Source organism: Semicossyphus pulcher, unplaced genomic scaffold (assembly GCF_022749685.1).
Source record: "Semicossyphus pulcher isolate SPU_LCO1_2020_fin unplaced genomic scaffold, fSemPul1.0.p SCAF_10, whole genome shotgun sequence".
Taxonomy (NCBI): domain Eukaryota; kingdom Metazoa; phylum Chordata; class Actinopteri; order Labriformes; family Labridae; genus Semicossyphus; species Semicossyphus pulcher.
The window spans coordinates 10,991,594-11,009,102 of NW_027211604.1; the positions used below are offsets into that span (position 1 = coordinate 10,991,594).

At 44.1% G+C, this 17,509-nt stretch overlaps 1 protein-coding gene across 4 annotated transcripts in view; it reads right to left on the minus strand.

The window, feature by feature from the left end:
• Positions 1 to 8,130, minus strand: part of LOC138603684 (disks large homolog 4-like) — a 64,640-nt gene extending 56,510 nt beyond the window's left edge. For 3 of the 4 annotated variants that reach the window (XM_069675594.1, XM_069675577.1, XM_069675586.1), the window contains exon 1: positions 7,522 to 8,129. In XM_069675594.1, coding sequence (XP_069531695.1) covers positions 7,522 to 7,551 — 30 coding nt within the window. In that variant the 5' untranslated portion in view covers positions 7,552 to 8,129. Of the gene's footprint in view, positions 1 to 7,521 lie in introns of all 4 variants that reach the window. The other variant, XM_069675569.1, reaches the window with a different exon arrangement.
• Positions 8,131 to 17,509: the final 9,379 nt, after the last annotated feature.

Sequence of the window (17,509 nt, forward strand, 5' to 3'; positions counted from 1 at the left end):
ACCTGGAAGCCTGGACACTGCTTTGCTTGCTTTATTTGGACTGTGATGTTAAAGGTTTGTTAATCAGGTGTTTAAATTTTTAACCCTTCGGCAGTAAATAGTGTTTCTGTACCCTCATCATAAAGTCACATAAGTCTCTGTTTACAGTTGGAGTGATGATTTGTTCATTACAGGTTTTATAGTGACTCTTCAGCCAAAGGAGTTAAGTTGCATCACTGCTTTGTGGCTGTGTGCTTCAGCGAATTAAAATAGTTCCTGACTGTGAAAGTTGACTCGCCCATGAAGTATTAATGCCAACTGTCATAGTGTCAAAGTGTCAGAGTTATTTAATGACAGCAGTAGTTAACTTTCAAGTCGTTTCCTTCTGAAAGTCCAACGAGGGATTTTTGAGAAAATACATGAAGCCAAATAAGATTAGAATGTGTTGTTTTATCAATGTAAGACGCTTAAATTAATAATAACAGCCTGTGGGCAATACAAACTTCAGTGTGCTGTGTAATAAGTCGGCTGAATTTGAGTACATTTTCCTCATTTGTACACGTGTTCTCGCAGTTGTCCTTTCTCGCTCGCTGGCTGTGTTGTGAGCTTAGAGACACATGATCTATCTGAACAATGCTCTCATTTGTCATTTTGTGGCGCTGCTTATTAAATCAATGAGGTCAGTGTTTTGAAGCCTAATATAATGCTGATCCATACAGTAATTTATTGGCATTATAATGGGTGTATTTGTCCCTGCGCTCGCCTTCCCAGGCTCTGTCTCGTTTCTCTTCATGGCTGTATTAAAGGGGAGTCGAGCGAGGGAATAAACAGAGTAAATGCACCGTGACCCCGTCGGGCTGTTTTACAGTGGACTGCTGTCGGGTGATGGATGGGTTATGACACCTGCGGAGGTTAGGCCCAAAGCCCTCTGGACCTCAGCGACACAGTGAGCTGCGGCCTCTGCATCAGCCTCACTGTCTGTGACTAAAGACAACTGGAGCACGTCGTGACATTTCCATCTGGAGCGAAGAAGCCTGCGCCGCTCAGAACAGAGTCAACCGCCGTGGAACCCGCGGATTCAGCCGCATAACACCCAACATTAATTTTCTATTCTCCACATTCATGAGCTTTCTCTGCCGCCGCCTACGCAGAGGTCATCCTCCTACCTGCACACTGTGGGCTTCACATTATCAGCAGCCTTCAATGGCAGGGCTCGCTCGCTCGCCCTCTCCCTCTCTCTCTCTCTCTCATCCTCACTATCTCTCCTCTCCTCCCTCCCTTCCTCCTTTCATCTCTATTCTCTCCATGATGATACCACTGCCATGTTGTCATGGCAACAATCGGGCCCTGATTGCCTGGTTGCTAGGCAACTGACATCACCTATAAGAGGACCATGAAGATACAAAAAGCCAGAGACAAACAAATCACAGAAAATATGTGCACTTCTACGCTTCTGTGGCGCGTGTGTGCGTGAAAGTTCAAACGCACACGGTGTCATTATCTCACGTCATGGCTGTTTTTTTCCGTGCTAAAGCCTCACATGTGGGCAGCAAGGTGCAGCGTTACAGATAGGAAGCATACTCGTCAAATATAACTGCTAGTCTTCTGCTCTTTGTCAAACAGGAAGTTAAATCCTCTGAATTTATGACCCGAATTTCATAATAAAATGTTAAGAAGATCCGTGTCAAAGCCTCTGTTCTTGAGTAACTGATTCAGCATCCAGCATCTTGCTATTAATTCTGAGTAAAAACACGAGGCTGTGACCTCCGTCAACGCAGACCAAGTGTGCTCTCTCAGGCTTTAGCTCGCGTTGCGTAATGCAGCATCTAGCTGCTCGTATGGACCCAAGCAGCTCCAACATGACAACATCCCTGAGCCAGATTGTCATAGACTCCTGTGCTGTAGTTTACCAAAGTGCCACAAGGTGTCATTGTGTGCTGTGGTGAAAGGTATGATCACGGCACTGGAAGAAAACCTGATCCCATTTGCAAGGCTAATGTGAGTGCTATTCATATCGATGATATCAGCACTACCAAGCTTGTCATTCTGTCATTTTTCTGTTAGCTTCCTTCCAGTCCCACCCCACTCTTCCACAATCATTAGACACACACTCTTATTACATAACATATGCTGGTTAGCCGGCTCCTTTAAATACACTGGCTTCAGTGGGAACAAACAGATTTTATTACAGAGGGCCTGGTGAGACGTTGACCCTGCTTGACCCCGGCTCTCTACCTAATGAGGCCCACGGGAGCTCTTCTGCTCAATCTCCCCACATCTTTAAATACACAGTACATCATCATCGCCACTGATTTAGTTATCTCTCAGCCTTATTACACAATCACCGCGATAATGTGATGCGTTTCTTGTGCAAACTACAGCGTCAGAGCCGCCGTGCAGCGGCTGCCCTTCTCCTGGTCCACCATAGCAGGCTCATGTTTAGCCATTAGCCTCTCGCTCAATGTGAGACGACAAAGTCTCCAGCCAAAATAATGCATGATGGATCTGATCTGTCACCTGTCATATGGACGATTTCAGGACGGACAGCGATGCTGACAGGCGAAACAGTGAAATTAAGCAGCAGGGCCTGTATGCAGGGTGGAAAGCAAGTAGTAGTTTACACAATTAAGAACAAAACAACAGGATTTTTTTCATCTATTTCCACTAGAGAAGCTCTAGGCTCTTAATACAAATATCACATTACATTTCCAAACAGTCCAACAGTGGCACCAAAGATAACGTTCCTTCACAATAAAAGCCTGCTTGTCCAAAAGGATAAATCTGCCTCAGAAAGGAAGAAATGTGCGTTTTCATTTCATCAGTTGAAATACATGAAGATTAATAACGAAACGAAGAATCGAAACTAACTGAGCATGGCCGATCCTGTGACCTTCTACTTCACGTACAGAAATATCCCTTTATAATATCTAAAGATTCAAGGTAAGCATGAAAAGAAATGATGAAGCATTGCTCAGCCTCTCTCTGGATGAGACTGTCGAGCCGAGGGAACAGAAGATGGCAAAAAGAAGAAGAAAAAAAAGAGTGGAGGACAGATTGTGTTGTGTGCTTTTGAAGAAGAAAAAGAAGCTCTTAAGAGCCTCCTCGCTGGCGGAGGCTCCTGGTGGGGGTGGTGAGCAGAATGAAGTGCTTGAGACTAGAGGTTAGCATTGCAACATGCTATCATAGAGACGGATGGGTGAGATTGTGCAGACGTGTCACAAAAATGCAGTGATTTGATGCTCTGATACAGGTTGCAGTTGCTTTATTTCCACCACTATAACACCATCCACAACCGCAGCTGCTCGAATTTAGCACCTGCAGTAAAATTAGCACCATCCAGCAAGCCTCCACCTCCTGCTTAATTAACCCCGACAAGTTTTTTCTAAGGCATGAACTCACACTCGAGCAAAAGCTGCAGTTCTGATATTCACACAGCGCAGGAGCCGCTTTGTACCGTGGCAGGATGCGCTGCAGTTTTTTGTGCGAGTTCTGTCTGATCATGTAGGTGTGTGGCTTTCTTTCAGGAAAGCGGTTGGATGTGTGGGTGAGTGGTGCAATGTGCACTTAAAGACGAAACAGAGCGCTGGCTGATCACATACATTTGAAATATTTCTTCATGAGCACGAAAGAAAGCTGAAATCTGCACGGTAAAAGAGTTGCAGCTTAAATCTGCTGTGTTTTTAATTGGACAATAGAGAGCCTCATCGCTGTGCAGTCGTGGCATCAGACCTGCACCGGGGCAAGCCCTCCTCCGCCTGTGTGCTCACTGTGCCCTGGGAGCCACTTGGCAGGATCAGTGTCTCTGTGGCTGCACACAAAGGCCTCGTGGAAGCTCGTGCCCTTGAGCGAAGATCATATTAGCTCTCCGCTGGATCACTAATCCGAACCCACAGCACACTGTAAGCATGTCACACACTCACGCGGACACACATCTCACACTATGTTGAATGGACACTTGTTATTATGTGTGCGAGCTGAGTGAGCCTCTGTTTGATTTGCAGAGCACAGAGGTTTAGCTGAACTCCATTTTGGAGGCTCTAAGGACTCGAGATGCAGCATCCATAAGCTCCTCGTCCTCTCGTGCACACACGATCACACACACATAAGTATTCATCTATGTTGAACCGTAAGAACAGCTGGCAGCAAGAAGTAACTAGAAATATAAGTGCTAAAACCCATTCCAGAGAAGATGTTCATGTTGCAGCATGAAGCCATACATGAAGCCAATAATGTGCACACGGAGCTGCTGACTTTGACTACATCTTGTCCGATGTATAATTTATAGGAAGAAGCACTAACTAGGGAAGCCTCGAAAGTGCTGAAGAGGAGGGCAGGAGGTAAGCTAGTGGAGAGTAGAGAGCAGGGAAGAGGGGAGGGGGAGGAGGAGGAAGAGAGAGATAAAGGAAAGAGGAAGCTGGAAGAGAGGGATTAGAGAGGTGAAGGAGGCAGAGGGGACAGAAAATATGTGGAATTGGAAATGTGGGAGCAGGGAAGTGGAACGAAGGGGGAAATGAGTGATAATCAAAGGACAGTAAGGCGGGAGGAAGTAGCTGTATGTCCTTTAGCATGAGACACAGCCATGACTCTTTATTGCAGTCATTTTCTATCAGACATCCTGACAGAAAGCAGGCTGCTGTAAGAGCTTCAATCCCTTTTTCCCTGTGTGCACCAGCTCTGTTCTCGCCTCGCAAACATCAAAACCATCCCTCTCTGACTCAGTGCCATACAGGGAGGGAGAGTCAAAGGTATTGTCAAGCTCGCAACCAAATATAAATCCTGTGACGTCTCCTCGAGCTGATATGCCCTAATATTCCAGTTCCAGCGTGTTATGTAATGACACTTCTGTATGATGCGTTTCTATCATATGTTGCTTTTCTCTCTCTCTCTCTCTCTCTCTCTCTCTCTCTCTCTCTGTCTCTCTCTGAGATTTGAGTGTAGGAAGGAGCAGATATTACATAAGCTGTTGAATTCAGCACTCGGGAGGAAAGAAATCGAATCTTGCTTGGGAGGAATTGGAGTGTCGTTACAGATATATAGATGAGATTACTGTTCAAGGTGGCATTGGAGTGTTTTTTGGAGGCTCCTACAGAGCTGCTTTTCAAAGGAGTGATGTCATTACAACATACAAATGAAACATTAAGTAGCACATATAGAAATGTTGGAGTTTTCTGGAGATGAAGGCAGTCTAATGATTCATTTTGTGCATGTGAGTACTTGGGACTAGACATGTACGTCAGGCAGACTCGTCGAGAAATCGCAAGGACAAGGAGAGCTCCTATTTAAATATCCTTTTTAGCATAAAGCGCTCTTATATTAATGTTTTCCTTTATTGCTGTCAAAAGATCCGTTTATAACGCCTCAATGGAAACTCAAGGTTCAGCCGAATTTCCCACAAAATACTCGAACACAGCGGCTCGCTGGGGATGCCGCTCAACAATAAAAGAATGCCTGAAGAAGCCTGTATTGTACGGTGTGTTATTGTCGGAGCAGCTTTGAGCACAGTGGCGCGTAAAGTTAAGCTCTGCGTGCTGTATACACTGTTAACAGATATTTGTCACTCGCTGGCCGACTGTGGCTTCTCCCACACAGCACAGAAAAACTTGAGCGCACAGACTTTGAACGGAGAAGCAACATTGTTCACATAACCTGCTCTACAGTATGTGGGTGTCAGGGAACAGCTCACCCAGGGAGCTGCTCACCCATCATCTGCTACATGATGGCAAGCCACACTCCCCACCTGCAATGCAGCCAGCCTCCATTAAAGTTTAATAACTCTTTTAAAGGAATACAGCTGGGTTTTTGGTCAATCCCGGCAAAGCAGCGAGGTAAATTTTTTATAGTGGGAAAGGCACGTTTTCTTGGGAATATCCAGTTTTAACGCTCATTCGGTCGGTTTAAATTCACATGTACGCACGGCACTGAAAATGAAACCAAGCGTCTCATTGGTTGATCAGAAACCTATCAGTCTCTGTGTCCCTTTGTCTCCCTTTCCATGCACTAACTTTCCCTTTTTATAAACTGACCATCTGTCTCACAATCTCTTGGCACTGCTCCCCTATTCTCTGCCAGCTTTACTGTAAATCTTTTCTCGCTGTGATATCGAAGCAGCATTCAGGAACAAGTGTGTAGGAATATCCACTCTTACCAAAGTGTATCATTATTCCTAGCTAACTCCGTGAGTCACACTCGAGGCCAGTACGATGCATTAGGGACCGATGCTTCACAGAGATACCTTGACATTTCACTTGTTTTTTTTCTGTCACGCTGCATTTTGTTCCAGGCCTTTAAACTTGTATTAGCAGCCCTGCGGTTAGCATTGACGCTAGCTCATAAGCAGATCACATTCCTACATTTATCACTTACAAATCTGTAATTTTCTTTAATGTGAACCCCCCCCCCCCCCCCGCTGTGTGAAACCCTGTCTCCCTGCTCATCTCACTACACCTTCCCATCTATGTTTAACTGACCAATAATCTCTGTTGCCAAGGAAACTGAGAGGTTGATAAGCAAATGAATGTAATGTGCCACAGTTAAGCGCAAATTTATGTAATACGTCTGAAAGGGCCAGCTGCACTCACTCAGTGCAAGTTACATTTTCAGATCATCCCCACGTCGTACACCACAGCTGTACGAGTAGCTCTGTGCCTGTGTGTGTGTAAGTGTGTGTGTGTGTTTCCCTCTTTTTTTTTGTCATCACTTCCTGCCTGAAACTGCAATCAGGTGCAGCTGCTCGAGTGCATTGTTCACCTTTTCTTTTTCTTTTTTTGAATGTGTGTGTTAGTGAGGATTGTCTAAACTGCCTCGCTGCGTTAACCGCTTTTATCTCTTGTTTTATCAGCCGATTTCACGTCCAGCACTGCCTCCACGGAGCCCGAGCTGTGGGCTGTGCGGTGACGCTGAGCACATGTGTGTGTGATATAACACATCGCTCACATCCTGTGTGTGAGACGTATACGGACGCGCAGTGGGCAGCCCCAACGTGTGGTCGAGGTGAAGACAAGGCAGCTGAGAAAACGAGGGTATATATTAGCATGCAGGATGCCCTCCCGTGCTCTCTCTCTCTCCCCCCTGACATATTCTGCAGCCCCGGCGTGACACAAAGAACCGCACACACAAGCGGACCACGAGCGCCGGTTTTCTCCCCGCTTTTACTCCCGTCCACGCAGGTCAACCGGCCGCCTGTTTATACGCTCACAAGGCATGACACAGAGAAGGAGATGCAGAGGGTCATCCAGAGAGAGGGGGGGTATCAAAGAGGGTTCTGTCCACACGCACACACAGCACTCAGGTAGCCCCAACGCTGCCTGAGCTTTTCTGACATGTACACGAGAAACATCACAAAATTAGAGACATGAAGAAGAAGGAATGAGATGAACACTCTTAAATCTGGGGATGACAAAAAGATGAGCGCTTCCTTCTTCTTCTTCTTCTTCTTCTTCTTCTTCTTCTTCTTCTCAGATACAGTTGTGGTCCCTCACTCACTCTCTCTCTCTCTCTCACACACACACACAAGCTAAAGTAAGGAACAACAGATAGGCTTACCTTTGTAGTCACAATGCAGAGGCAGTCCATGGTACTTAGAGCAAAATATTGGGGTGTATCTCAACCCCCCCAACCCCCCACGACAGAGGGCTGAGACCCCACACCCCTCTCCCCAGCCTGCCCCACTCCTGCGCTCTCGCTCTCGTCCTGCCTTTCCCCCCTTTTCCTCTCCTTCCGTGAATCTGTTCTTTGACTAACTGAACCAGCGAGGGAAAGAGAGGATGGAGGGAGGGGGAAACATGAAAAGGGAGGGGGAGGGCCACAGGGAAATAGAGAGAGAGAGAGTGAGTGAGCAGAGAAAGAGAGAGGAAAGAAGAGGAGAGAGGGTGGTCTCGGAATTTTTAGTATGAGAGAGAGAAAGAGCCGAGAAAAAAGGGGAAGGTGAGGGTATATCCGGAAGAGAAAAGATGGGGTGAATATGAAAAGAGATGGAGGACAGGGGAGGGAGGATGGAGATGGAAAGCAGAGGTGGCGGGGATTAAAAAAAAAAGAGGGGGGGAGGGAGGTTCACACTGTGGAAAGAAAAAGGGAGAAAGAGAAACAGAGAATAAGACAGCGAAAACAGCAAGAGGATGGAGAGGAAGAACTGAGGGAGGGGACAGAGAAGGAGAGAGAGACAGAGAGGGAGAGTGGGTGAGTGCGTGCGCGTGTGTGTGTGTGTGTGTGTGTGTGTGTATATATGTGTGTGGAGACAGAAGGAATTAGACCGAGAGAGAGAGTGTGTTGAGGAGGAGAGTGTGAATTACATATGCATCAGAGAAAGAGAAAACGCGAAGCGCCGCGAGAGAAAGAAGACCCGACCAGGAGGAGGAAAGAGAGACGGGAGTTTGCGTTAACCGGGTGAAATAATGAGATTGAAGGTTTTTCTGCTTGTTGTAGCACTCTGCAGCTGTTGCCTTAGCAATGGTGCAGTTGTTGCCATGGCAATAGGGAGGCTTGTTGTTGTCATATGGAGTGTGTGTATGCGTCCGTTACATTGAGTAATATAGGGCAGAGAGGCATGAAGGATAGTCGTATTTAAATTAGTAATCAACAGAGATTATATGGTGGAACATCAGCACATTAGTTATGATTATATGTCCACATGATTCAAGGCTTTTATTTTGAAATCCTAAAACCATTTCCTCAAACTAATTGTAATTTCTGTCACGCTTTGTCCTGTTAACCATTTTGTTAAGTATAAATAAAATGGTGTTAAATGTAAGCACTCCTCTCTCTTCTATACTCTACCTTTAAGACGGCGGACCGTACCACTCCGGCTTGTTTAAGGGGGAGCGTGTGCCTCACTGTCTTTGCATCATCAGTCCCACACTTGTGAAAAAAAACCCACCCCTCACCCCGCTTTTCCAGCTCCCCACAATGCCGGAGCAGTGGTGCAGCAATAAAGCACTTCTAAATGATGAACACACATTTATCCCCCGCGGTGAGGAGTGATCGAAATGTACAGTGTAATGCAACAAACACACACTCTTCACACACACAGATGGCCACAGTTATAAATACACTGGCAGTCATGCTTACACAAATGTGTAATTAAATGCGAGGACGGGCTACCTTAATTACTCCTCTTCTACTCAATTACATACCTGTTAGTCTGCGCTCAGTGTCTCCAGTATCTGATCATCTTATGACTCAGAGGACTGGTTAACTGAAGGGAACTTGTTAAAGGTTACAGCTTAATGTGACAGTAGTTTAATGAGGGGTAGTTTTGTCATCATTTAACATTTAATAACTTCAACTAGCCCGTGGTGCCTCGTGACAACTCGATTTATTAAAGACAAAAGGTTTTTACCTGAGAAGATTGATCTGTTAGTAGTGCGCCTTTGTCTGTTTTCAATTACGAATACAAAGAAAGCTAATGTGAAAGTCGGGAATCTATTAACATGGTTATACTCATCTCTCAGGAAGTTAGTGTTTAGAGATGTTCTAACAAACGCACACGGGAAGCAATATAGTATCTCTATAATATCATAATCAGTGCAAATGGAAAGGCTGGATGTCGCAGACGACATGCAAACTGCTTCAGAAGTTGAACCTAAGTGTACTGTGAGTGTCTCGAGAGATATTTTAACAATAGATATGATTTGGTTTTGGTTAAGGCAGCGTATATACTTTAGAAGCAGTAAGGCAAAATTAGGTTTGAGGTTGTTTAGAAACACGGCTGCCGGACCGGACTCTGTTGTTTACTCCTCCACTCTAAACTGCTGCTACAAGGTAGGCTCTCATGACATGCCGGCTCCCCCAAGAGCGAAGCCCTAACCTCTCAATCCTCCCCTGGGGGAGTGGCTGCTAGTTTAGGGAGCGCTTGATTTGATATGCAGCTAGGGCTGTGATGGTAACCACATGACTGCAGTACCGCGGTTATGTGACCATCCAGGGATGGACCCAGAGACCGCCATCACTGCTTTTCATTTTTTTTAAATATAGACCGACTGAAACTGAAATAAAATGTGAAAAGCTCCATAGAAATAAAAGGTGCAATATTAGCAGTGAAGCACCGTTTTTTTTTCCTTCACTCAAACGCCACGCGTCACATTTACAGGTCGCTGTGGTGGCTAGGACCAAACAGTCAGACCTGAATGCTGTCAGGTTTCAAGTTTGCAGAACAAAAATCAGGAGATGCAGCAGTGAGACGCTTCTTCACCCCGAGAGAGTGAAAGAAAAAGTAAAGCTGAACTTCCGTCTGACAAAGACGGAAAAAAGGCCGGTATGCGTAGCGGCGGGAGGGGGGAGGGTTGGGGCAGTTGTGCGATTTTAAAACTCCCAAATTTCCATTGAAGAATAGGCCACAAAAATAAACGCAAGTGATCTTCCAAGTGCTTATTTTGTCTGAACAACAGGTGAAAAGAATTGAATTTATTATTAGATAGTGATGAAGAGAAACTCACACTGAAGAAACTAGAATCTACAAACATTTGCCACTGTTATTTGGTTAGTTGTGTAACAGGATGAATCTATCATTAAGTATATATCCACATTTTCAATGATGTAGTCACAGCAATATTTACATTAAGCCTAGTTTAATCTTCTTTCTGAAACCAGCCTCTCACTTCCTGACATGTTTTGAAATGATGGGGGATAAAGTCTCGTATTTGCACACTATTAATTTGAGGGGTTTGCAGTCTCAGTCAATCTAATCAAGTGGATATCCTCCAAATGTGGACTTTCAGTATTCTTAGACTTTGATGCTGAGTCGCAATGAAGAAAAAGAGACTTTATACTAAAATGAAGAGGAAGATACTAACGTGATTTATTGAAGTCAGACTGCTTAAACATCATATACATCTTAGTAGAGATGGACCGATATGGTTTTTTCAGGGCCGATACTGATACCGATTATTAGTAGTCAAGGAGGCCGATAACCGATATTTGAAGCCGATATTCATTTGCAGTAAAAGTGAAAATATTGGCGTCAAAATTTTGAGTAATACAAACTCCAACACTTAACTTTGTTAAAATGCCTTTAAGCATATGCATCACAGCCAAAATAACACAGTTTTGATCTCTTATCGGCCGTCGGATTAAAAATAAAAAGATAAAAAAATAAAAATAAAAAGGCCGATGCCGATATGCGTCAAAATGCCGAATATAATTGGTCTATCCCTACATCCTAGATCATCTTTGGAAGTAGTTCTTGGTTAGTTTTCTGTGTATCAACAAATCTGCTGTTATCTTGTTCCCTCTGCATTAAAACATTGTGCAGTGTAGCTCCCGTGCTCTGGTGTTCCACACCAGCCTTGACTAAGTGCAAGCAGAAATCATTTTTAACAAAGAATCACCTGTAAATGTCACAGATAATGAAGTTTCGCCACTTATCACATCTGTGAGTTGTTGACGTTTTCATTCAGCCGTCCGTTTGTACAGCGGCACTCGAGGTGCCCTCTGCTTCACGGCTGCGTGGCGCTGGCTTCGACTGCTTCCTCTAACACCAATACACTGAAATATCTGTCCTTTCTATCGGCGAGCAAAAGTGACCATGTATGAAGAGGAAACATTTCAGGAATGAATTCGCAAACATTTTTATGCCTGTGTAAATATTTTAGTGGCAAAGTGGGAGCAGAATCATGTTTATGTGAGAGCGTTAGTAATTAATGTAAGTGTGTGTGGCAGCATGTGTGTGAGGTGTATGACAGCTGTTTATGTGCATTTATATGAGTGCTATAAATATGATCTAAAAGTGGTAGTGTTGGAGTTATGGGCTGTAAGCTGTATGAAGCACACGTTTCCTCTCAGAAGATGAGCCTAATATGGCTGACCTGTATACAACATTATATAATTCCCCTCTCGAGTGAGCCAGCAGCTCTGCGCTCACATTAAACTCTCCTCACCTCCTCAAAGTTTTTAATTCTCCTGATGAACCGAGTGAGCTTTAACTGTCACGAAATGAGTGGCAGGAAAACAGCATAATATTGACGATAATTATGTAAATGAGGAACAAGTCTTAAACACACAAACCTTCCGCCCACACACGCACACACTTACAAGCACATGATGTTAAAAATATATCATGCAGGAAGGAGCAGAGAGAAAAAGCTCTCCCCATGGGCGAGCTTTAGTACTGAGAGCTTCTCCTTTAATGTACATTCACAAACCCACGTTGTAATAATTCTTTGTAAGATTTGAAGAGCACTCACCCATAAATATGATGTCTGCATCCTCCTGTGCTGCTGTGCGTTTGGCTGTATGGTATGCGTCTGATCGGAAAGTAGGCCAAGGACAAGTGCTGGTCATTTAAAGAGGCTAAACCCGAGCAGATCATCCCCATCATGGGGCTGCTGACGGAGAAGTGGCCCCGTTTATCTTTAGAAGGAGCAATGGCACCATTCTTATTAGAGATGCAGTTTTGAAAGAACCGTATATTATGTAAAATGACTTTTCAGTTAGTTAGGAGACCTTACAAACTTCAAAAAGAGTTATTTTGGTTGGAAATATCAAACATTTTAATCAGCCGAGAGATGCTTTCTGAAATGTTCATCTCACTTTTCTGATTTTGGCATTTGCACTGAACTGTTTCCTCAAACGTTAAAAATATTTCTCGTCTCGTTGGCGTCTACCTCGCAGATTCTCCCTCTCCCCGGTCCAAAAATATTCCTCTGGCATTAAAACCGAGAGACCATTTTTAAGCTGACAAGGCCAAGAGACACCCACAGGTGTCTGCACGCTCGCTTTAGGAAGTGTCGCCTTTTTTTTTTTTGTAGCTGTTTAAGGGTCTCATGTGAAAGACGATTTTTGGCGTCTGCTAGCTCGTAGTTTTTGCAGCACGGATGTCGCTGATGTCTTCAGTGCAGGTGAGTGAGCATGTGTGAGGTCCTCAGGAAACAGACTCCAGGTTGGATCCTGGGATTTCTGTGTCCCCAGGCAGATGTTCACTCATTTGGCTAAACTACGTAACATTTGTTATTGAGTTATATGAAGGAACAATCTCACCATATTGCTTTTGCATGGTCTGTGTACTCGCTCAGAAGCAGCTTTGGGGTTTGTTTGCTCATAACAGTCGAGCTGTGCACCTGCTCACCTTCAACAGAGGTGAGGATGGGAGGCTAAGTATGTAATCACGCTCTCACAGTAACCACACCAACGCTCTGCAAGTCTATGTGCTTTGCTAAGAAATGTGCTTCATGCTGCCTGTACACTTTACTCACAGGTATTTTAATACATAAAGAACTCTCTTGTCTTTGTGTCCTGCTTTTGACATTTGGAAAAAGGTTGTTGGTTGAGTGTTGTGGCAAAGAATCACTCCTCAGCTTTGGTGTTCATGGAGCCACTTAAGTCTCTATTAGATATAAAAAATCTCCATATATCAATGTGAACAAGTATAAGTTAAAGTAGGTGTGAAATGAAAAATGCCCTTTTAACACTTTAAATGCCGTTCATGATCATGTTGTGCACCTATTGCCAATCTATCAATTTCAACAGGAACAATACATGATTGTTTTTTTAGGCCCCGTGTCCACATGGCGCCTTTTTCTGAGCTCTTGTTTTTTATTGGTCCCAATGAGGACGGAGCGTGCGAGGGCGCTTAGAGAAGAAGCGCTGCACCCACCTTTTTTGTGCGCCCGCTCCGAGTGCTTCAAGTTGAAAATCTCTGAACTTTTCAGAAGGCGCTGGTGCCGTCACCGCCGCTTTATTCAGGCATCCAATCAGATGGGGTGACACTCACCACCGTCACCAAACAAGGACCTTTCTGCCGCAGCTGTACGATATGAAAAACAAACAGTTTCACAATAGAGACCGAAAAGCCCGTTTGTGGGAGCAGGTCGGCTAAATGTTGCTGTTAAGTGCTGTGCTTTTATCGCCCTACGCGCTGGAAGCTTGTTGTTAGCTGTGTAGTAAGTTAAACTTACTGTTATAGAAACAAAACCCGTGTGCAGTCTTTTTTCTCTAACCGCCAAAGCGCTTCATCCCAGCGCCCTGCCAGTGCTTATCTGCCAGAAAAAGGTGCTATGTGGACACGGAGCCTTAAGCTTTACGCAGCACTGCGCCCAGATTCATTAGCTACCTAGCTAGCAACAGCATGGTAGGTTGGCATGTCCACAGATGTTTACTCCCTCATATCTTGTTCCATTTTCTCAAAATACTGTAGTAAAATTGACAGATCATGACTAAGCGCGGGACAATTTGTAGTGGACTGCTTCAGCAAACACACTGAGCATACGATTGGCTAAGTCAGTCTCTCCCTCAAGGATACTGCTGTCCTATCAGGTTCTACCTTCCGATATGACACGTCCCCTTTTCCTTGTTCAAATCATTATCGTATGTCCCGCCTTCTTATCCTTTACTCAAAAATACACAACCATCTCAAAGCTATCCTCAGAAACGGACTTATTGCACCTTAAAGTTCGAGTAAAAAATAGTTTGTGCAGAGTTGAACAGGCGACTTTGTAGGGCTGCACGATATTGGAAAAACTGACATTGCGATAAATTTTTGTTTTGCGATATTTATTGCGATGTAAAAAATTACAGGGAAATTTCACCAGATATCCGTATTCTTAATAATATAGATACAAACAGACTTATGGGCTGCAGTTGTGTTACTCATGCGGTATGTTATCTACCATTTCTAACGGTGTTCAAATGTATGTGTGATTGGCGCGACTGGCCCGGTAACTTTATGAAACAAAAGCTCACCGTCTCCTACTTCCTGTCGGCACACACAGCCTCACACTGTGAGTGCGCTGCAGGTGTAGCCGCTAAAAGCAAACACCCCGCGGCACTTCCGCTCCGTGAACGGTCCGTTTATGTGGCCACGCCGTTAACCAGCACCGGGACGAGGAATACGGCACTGAAAAGTCGCATCGCATAACTGAGCGCCTCAGCCGACTGACAGCAGCTGCGTCTGTGCTTGTTTACATTTTACATGCAGCTGACACACAGACTCTGCTGCACAGCAACTCACTTCACTGTGTGTTCCGGTGAAGAGCTGCACTGATGTGATATCAGATGGACTTTTCCTGTAGATTAGTCACGGAAAATGAGAAACTGCTGAGTTGTTTTTGCCCTATTGTGGGTGTGGGGATCTAATCTTTACTTCAGCACTCAACACCTTCACAATCATGACATTTTGATTCAAAACTGTTGTCACCACTTTCTATCCGAGCCACACTACCTTCAGTGAAAACCACACAGACAAAAACACCTATTTAGAAATGTCTTATGTAAAATAATAATTCTAATTGTGGGAACTGTCAGAAAATGTGGCTCATGTTCACGCAGTTCTCCGCTGCTCACAGCGAGAGGTTGATTGACAAAATGAGATTTCAAGGCCTTATACAGAGACGATTAAAAGAAAATGTTGCTGCTTATTATGTTCCCGGTGTACAGACTGTGCAAGTGCCTCTTTATCACTCATGTTGACAGAAAATCTTTCTCTCCAGCTAAGAGAGCCTGTCTCAAGGTGTCTACATGTACCAGCAAGCCACATTAGCGATGAGTCAGATGGGAATAATTCAATTCTTTGTTATTGCATTTTTGGTAATAACAAAGAAAAAGAGAGCCGTTAACGTTACTTAAAATGGTTCAGAACATCTTGTCGAATTGGTCAGACTGTGACTAAGTCATTTAAAACAATGATGGCTCGCCTAGCATAGCTTTAGCCTCAACAGCATCCCCTCTGCCTCAGCACAGGCAATAGAAATCATCCACATTTTCCTTTGTGCAGACACGCCGACAATATCTGACCATCCAAAACACTGTTCTGCTTTTTTGTTTACATTTGTAAACAGTTTGAATTACATAACAAATGAATGTACTTTTTAGACTTTTCAAATTGCTCTCCTGAAGTCAGACTGAGCTGTGACACCACCAGGCGGAGAGGCGATGGAACTCTCCCTGTAGTCCCTGATACGTCAGCGACTGGTGAAAGTAAAACAGGCGGCTACAGAGAGCAGCAGCAAAGTATTGTGGGTGTGTACACATGCTGGTACCATGAGTAATACATGCTGAAAGACACTCCAAACACACCAACAACAATAGAAGAGTCAAAGTTATCATACATTTATTCATCATTTGCAGCCGGATAGACAGATGAGACATTTAGACGACCTAGCTTGTGTAACATTAGCCACCTTCCTCCCACTTGTCAGTGCATGCTGTCTGCCTAGCTGACAGCCTGGTGAAATGGCATTTGGCACACTGATGAAGCACACACACATGGTGAACAAGGTAGGTACTCCCTTAGCACTAGCCTAGCTTGTTAGCTTGCAGTAACAATTATTCCCACCACCGCTCAGCGGGCTAATTAATAAGCAGCTGGGGAATTCCAAGGCTGCTAATACATTCACTTGTCCACTGCAGCATGTAATGATACAGCTCACATTCATCCTGCTGCACATCAGACTGAGAAGCAGAGCTGCTGCTAGGTGTGTTTTTTGCAGCTCTAATGCTTGCATGTTATTTTAAAAGACATATTTAATAGCCAGAAGATGGGATTGCCTAACCTCGTGTTTGTGTTTATGCGTTCAAGTTGGCGTGGAAACATGCGGTGCCAGAAGGCTATAATTATGCCCACAAAGGTGGGATACATGCGAGTGAAAAAATGCAGTTAGCATTTGTGGTTTGACATTATTTCAGATAGATAGATAGATAAGGTTTCCTCAGGACACTTGCCAGGAAGAAGCTCCTTTTACTCCCTGAGTGTTGACTGGAAGGCAGCCTCCTCCTCTCTCCGAGCCTGCCAGCAGTGGGCTAACAATCTTCACCTTGCCAACCACACGCCACGTGGCAGTGTGCCTCGCTCTTCCTCACAGCCAAAGATAAAATGTTACTCTCCCCGGTTATTTCAGCTAAATTAAATTTGAGAGCGACTGAGAGAGTCGTTTAACGTTAAAATAGATTCAAACTGTGATTTATTTATGTGTAATGTTCAGTTCAGTGCTGCTCTATTGAGGGGAAGAGTTTAAATCCTGCCTCTGTCTGAACTGCTTTTTAGTGAATCAAGTAAAACCGGAGTTTTATCCAGGCAATAATATCAGTGATGTGTTTGTAGTCATTAAACACCCTGGTCGATCAACTTTTCAACCTTGATTCTCAGAACGACTTTGTGCATGTTCAGCTGTGGTTGATTAAAGAAGAAAATCTGCTGTGTTATTATTTGGGGCTGGACGCCATCTGCTGGTTAAATACTGTACTACAAGAAAGCAGCCTGAATTTAACTTTTTATGGCTAAACTGATTGTTAGCACATAATTAATTTTAAACTCAGACTTTTGTTTGTGCTGACAAACATTGTTACATGTCGGCACACACATTAGTGTAAGTGTGACAGTGCACTTACAGCGTACACCATTCCCTGTTGATTTAATGATTAATACTAATCACCTGCTATTACTTACTGATTACTTACTTCCTGTTTACATTTCTGTTAATGTATTTTTTTTACATCTCTGTTTATATATATTTATTTCCAACATTTACACCACTATGTATGCTAATATATTTATATTTGTTTCTTAGGTATGTTTGTTTAAACCCCCCTTTTCTAATTATCTAAC